Source organism: Chanos chanos, chromosome 7, assembly GCF_902362185.1.
Source record: "Chanos chanos chromosome 7, fChaCha1.1, whole genome shotgun sequence".
Lineage (NCBI taxonomy): Eukaryota > Metazoa > Chordata > Actinopteri > Gonorynchiformes > Chanidae > Chanos > Chanos chanos.
In genome coordinates, this window is record NC_044501.1 from 35,720,490 (window position 1) to 35,725,489 (window position 5,000).

General features: G+C 43.3%; 1 protein-coding gene across 1 annotated transcript in view; it reads right to left on the minus strand.

Annotated features, from left to right (window-relative positions):
- dnah2 (dynein, axonemal, heavy chain 2) overlaps positions 1-5,000 on the minus strand; it is a 90,854-nt gene that overhangs the window by 9,728 nt on the left and 76,126 nt on the right. The window contains exons 70-76 of the mRNA XM_030779250.1: positions 4,708-4,856; positions 4,428-4,561; positions 4,006-4,150; positions 3,539-3,738; positions 1,805-1,931; positions 1,278-1,464; positions 306-454 (exon numbers count right to left, since the gene is read on the minus strand). Of these exons, the coding sequence (XP_030635110.1) occupies positions 306-454; positions 1,278-1,464; positions 1,805-1,931; positions 3,539-3,738; positions 4,006-4,150; positions 4,428-4,561; positions 4,708-4,856 (1,091 nt within the window). The remainder of the gene's footprint in view (positions 1-305; positions 455-1,277; positions 1,465-1,804; positions 1,932-3,538; positions 3,739-4,005; positions 4,151-4,427; positions 4,562-4,707; positions 4,857-5,000) is intronic.

A 5,000-nucleotide genomic window follows, 5' to 3' on the forward strand; every position in this document is an offset into this window, starting at 1 on the left:
CATGACACACAGCACAGTTTGAAGATTCTGGTGTTTGTTTGTTGGCAAGGCTTGCCTAGCCTTGCTGTGAGATGAGGAGCTGTATAGATGAGTGCAATTAGTGGTGATTTGTATACATGTGTGTGATTGTGTGTGTGTGGTTTTGTGTGTGTGTGTGTGTGCGTGCGTGTGTGTGCGTGCGTATGCGTGTGTGTGATTCTGTGTGAGGGAAGAGTGAGTGTATGATCAAAGTGAAGTCTTTGCATTGTTGTGAATGGCTGTTTATAAATATGTGTGGTGCATGTTGATGGACGAGCGCAACTCACAGCCTTCATGTCAAGAACGGGTGGATCTACAAAACGTGAGCCCAGATTATTGATGATGAAGGAAGTGACACAGAAAGATACGCGATCCTGCCTCAGAGAGCGTACAATCAACATCTTCTGGAGTTCATTACAGCTGTTCTCCCACTCTCCTACAGACAGACAGAGAGAGACAGAGAGAGAGAGGGAGAGATAGAGAGAGAGAGAGAGAGACAGAGAGAGAGACAGAGAGAGAAGGGTGAGAAAGAATATGAGGTTAAAAAGAGGGGAAAGAGAGAGCAAGATCAAAAAACAGACATGGAAAAGATTAAGTGATGGAAAAATATTTTCCCTCTGTTGAAATCTGAATAGTTCCTCACAAGGTCTAACTTTTCTAACAACTCTATAAATCATAATTGCATAAACGAGTTTAAAATAATCAATGTATTTTAGAGAGAGCGACAGAAAAAATTACGGCAGCAAATTCTTCTTGTGATTGTGTTAATATTGAGCTGAACTTTGTGTAATGTAATTACTATAATGAAATAACAGAATGGGAGTGACAGACAAGCACAATGAAACGTGTTAGGCATGAATACTTTCTCCCAGTGAGAGTGAAGAAACAGAGACAAATACATATTCATCATCAATTCAACCAACATTCAGGAGAGAAAAACTTAATCAAAGAGAGAACAACAGACAAAATGTAATAAGATTTAAAAGTCAAAAAGTTCCAGCTCAGAGAGAGAGAGAGAAAAAAAAACAGAGTTTCACTAACATAACAAGAGTCAAATGTATGTACACACACAAATGAGTGAATGAGAACAAATTCACACCCACACACTCACCCACCGAGACACACACGCATGCATACAAACACAAATGCACGCGCACACCCACAAACAGCACACACACACAACCATTTAATGCTCTCCTCTTTACTGACAGCACCTCCCTCTCTCCCTCTCTTTCTATCTCTCTCTCTCTGATAAATACCTGGCAGTTGGGCGTTTTCAGGCTCTGGGCTGGTGTACCACAAGTTCCAATCCCGTGGGTACTGTTCAAATGAGGTCATGAGTCCGTGGAAGTTGGTCAGTTTGTCCAGTTCTGTCACATTGTCCCAGTTGGAGTCAGACAGCCAGCCGGTACATGGGTTATCCATCTGACCCTCCTTATCCAGCACCTAACACAGACAACAACGAACGACATTTTAACAGACCACAGAGAAATGCATTTCTTGTCATAGACCTTAAAAACTACGCAACTGACACACCTACGCTTTGCTTTTCTCGTTTTGGAACTGCTGTTTGATAAAACACCTGCTACCACAGCCAGCCGCCCTGTTCACGTCTTGGGAATTTCATCGTTCACAACAGTTTGGTGGCTTTTTAAAAATCTTTTTACTACAGAGTCACAGCTGAACTAGAACTGTCTGGTTCCTGGAATCTATTCTGATTGGCTGGAGAGGAAAGCCCCCCCTGCGTGACTTGCCCTAGCATTTCCCCACAGATGGCGGTACTCACCAGTCCCCCTCTGAGGAAGAAGCTGTACTCATCCATATTGAGTTTGCCCGCGACCTCCAGGATCTTGGCGCACATGTGGAAGCTGAAGAGCAGTTTGTGGCACTCAAACAGTCCACGACAGGTGTACCTGCACAGACCAGCGTACGACTGTGATTCTCCTACATGTTCTTAATGGCAGTAACATCACATCCCAAAGGGCCAGCTGACTAAACTTAACGATTATAGACCAGTGGCTTTAATGCCCACGAGCCAGGAAATGTTTCGAGTGAACTGTCCTTTATATAATCCAGCAGGAATACTTTGAACATCTGGATCAGTATCAATTTGGGGATTGAAGATGGACCCATTGCAGTCCTTCTTATAGTCTACGAGCATTTAGAGCTGCTGAAATAACACACAAGAAGCTTATACACAAACTCACCTCCAACCGTCAATGCCATTAAGATTTGTATTCTTCAGAAAAACAAAACAAAACAAAACAAAACAAAACAAAACAAAAGAAAAACACTGGTGCACAGGGGATTAATGACATATTTCATAAACTGCATTTTTAATTTACTGACTGACAGACATCAGCGTGTTTGGCTCAACACCGTTAACTCATCTAGAAAAACCATTTAACACAGACGTGCCAAAAGGCCGCATGCTCTCCCCAATACCGTTCGCTCTAATGATCACACCAGTCACCGCACTAATTACTCCACTGTCATATTTTCAGACAAAGTTGCTCTATGTTGGTCTCCCAAACGACACTGTCAATGAATAGCAATATCACTGAGAGGTTTCGCTGTTTGCACAACGGTGCTGAGAAAATTCATTGTTTTTAAAACACAGGAAAGACAAAGAAAACCCACACAGAACAAAGTCGTCAACTTCAATACGGGTTACAATCCACTGAGCAGTGATTAAGATTGTGCTTGAATATGAATACGTGGGCATGATTATAGATTCTCCGACTGAACTGCAATGCCAATTCAACCTGTGTCTAAATCTCACACATGTCACGGTGAGGTCTGGTTCCCATGAGGAAACTTTGCTTGCTAAGCTTTTAATGTAGACACTTCTATCTCTCTACTATCTGTCAATCTGTAGCATCCTTTGATTCTGTGCTCAGTCCTAAGAGGGGATCTCAAACAAATTAAACACGATTATCAGGCTGGGAAGTCATATCGTGCCTGCAAACTTCTATGTATTACAGGCCTGTCCGACAAATTTATTCTGTTAGAGCCATACGACTCTTTTTATTAATCTGGCATGGCTGACCCCGCTCACATCTTTAATAAGGTGTGTGACTTAATGCCATCTGGCCAGTGCTTTCTCATGCCAAAAGTACTGTAAGGTTAGGACCAGAGTTTGACCTGTAAACTACTGTAAGGTTTGGACCAGAGTTTGACCTGTAGAGTACTGTAAGGTTAAGACCAGAGTTTGACCTGTAGAGTACTGTAAGGTTAAGACCAGAGTTTGACCTGTAAACTACTGTAAGCTTAGGACCAGAGTTTGACCTGTAAACTACTGTAAGGTTAGGACCAGAGTTTGACCTGTAAACTACTGTAAGCTTTGGACCAGAGTTTGACCTGTAAACTACTGTAAGGTTAGGACCAGAGTCTGACCTGTAAAGAACTGTAAGGTTAAGACCAGAGTTTCACTTGTAAATTAGTGTAAGGGTATGACCAGTGTTTGACCTGTAGAATACAGCTGGATTAATGTAAGACAACTATAAGACCAGTGTTTGACCTGTAGACCGCATAGGTGTGGTAGTCATTGAGGTTGGAAATCCTTTCCTCCAGTTTGTGGCTGCGTTGGCTCTTCTCGATGCTCAGGTTGAACAGGTCGATGTAGGCGTCCAGGGAAAACTGATACATGGGGTCTATATGACCCATGTCGTTCAGCACAAAAAACAGGATGGAGGCTCTCTGGGCGCATGGACGGTACGCCTGGGCACACGCACACACACACACACACACACACACACACACACACACACACACACACACACACAAACACAGGTTTAGGAATCTATACCATTATCTCAAAGTCGCCTTATCAGTGTCCTTATCATTCTATCCTTTTATCAGTATCTGCTCTTTCAAAAATCTTTCTTTAATCCTAACTGGCATCATTTTCTCTGCTTCTCCTTTTTTTCCCTGTGTTTTTCTTTACTTCCATCCCTCCCTGGCCTCTCTTTCTCCTCCTCTCATCACCTCTCGGGCAGTATCGATTTTGATCTCAGTTTGCTCGCTGATCTCCAGCTGTTCTGACACCTCGGTGGCCGTGACTTTGGAGGTCTGCAGAGTGTTCACCAGCTGTACGTCGTCCAGGAGAGAGCCAGTCGCTTCATTCAGCAACCTGGAGGCACACACACACACACACACACACAGACCACAGACACATACACACACACACACACATACACATAGACATAGACAGACACGGACACATATTTAGGCACACACAGGAAGTGAAGAGATGAGTGCAAAACATTTGGGATTTGGTGAGCACAAACAGACTTGCTGAAGGACAAAGCTGACTGATGGATTTTGGTGAATGTGTTAATGTGACTTTTTGCGAAATGTCACTTTTTGTAAAAGGTGTTAATATAACTCTGGAATATATCCGCACTCACCTGAGAATCTCATCCTCGAGTTCCTGCAGTTTTCTCTTGCCTGAGGCGATGTTAATCACCAGAGAATCCTTCTGCTCTTCCAGCTCAGGGCGCTCCTTCCTCACCACAATCCCCAACAACTGAGCTTCCAGACCCTGTTACACTCAAATGGTCAATTCACCAACTCACACACACACACAGACACACACCAACAGTAATACCATACAGCACACGTATAGAGTTACACACTCTACATACACATTCACTCATTCTGTACTATTCTGAGCTGATGCATACATACCTGTTCCTTGACTGCAAAGTTGACGATAGTAGTTTTGGTGGAGATTTCGGGTGTGTAGTGTGGATTTGAGAGCTTGGTGGTGATGTAGAAACGGAACTCTGGACTGTATTCGATTTCCTTATCCCCAAGCTTCAGCAAAAGCCGCCCACCTACACACACACACACACACACACACACACACACCTATTACAGGTCTGGAAGTGACACTTGACATTCACAGACATTAGACATTCAGTGCTATGGAGATCAAATAGGTGAACAGCCAGAGGGTTTTACAGATCAAATGGATGTTG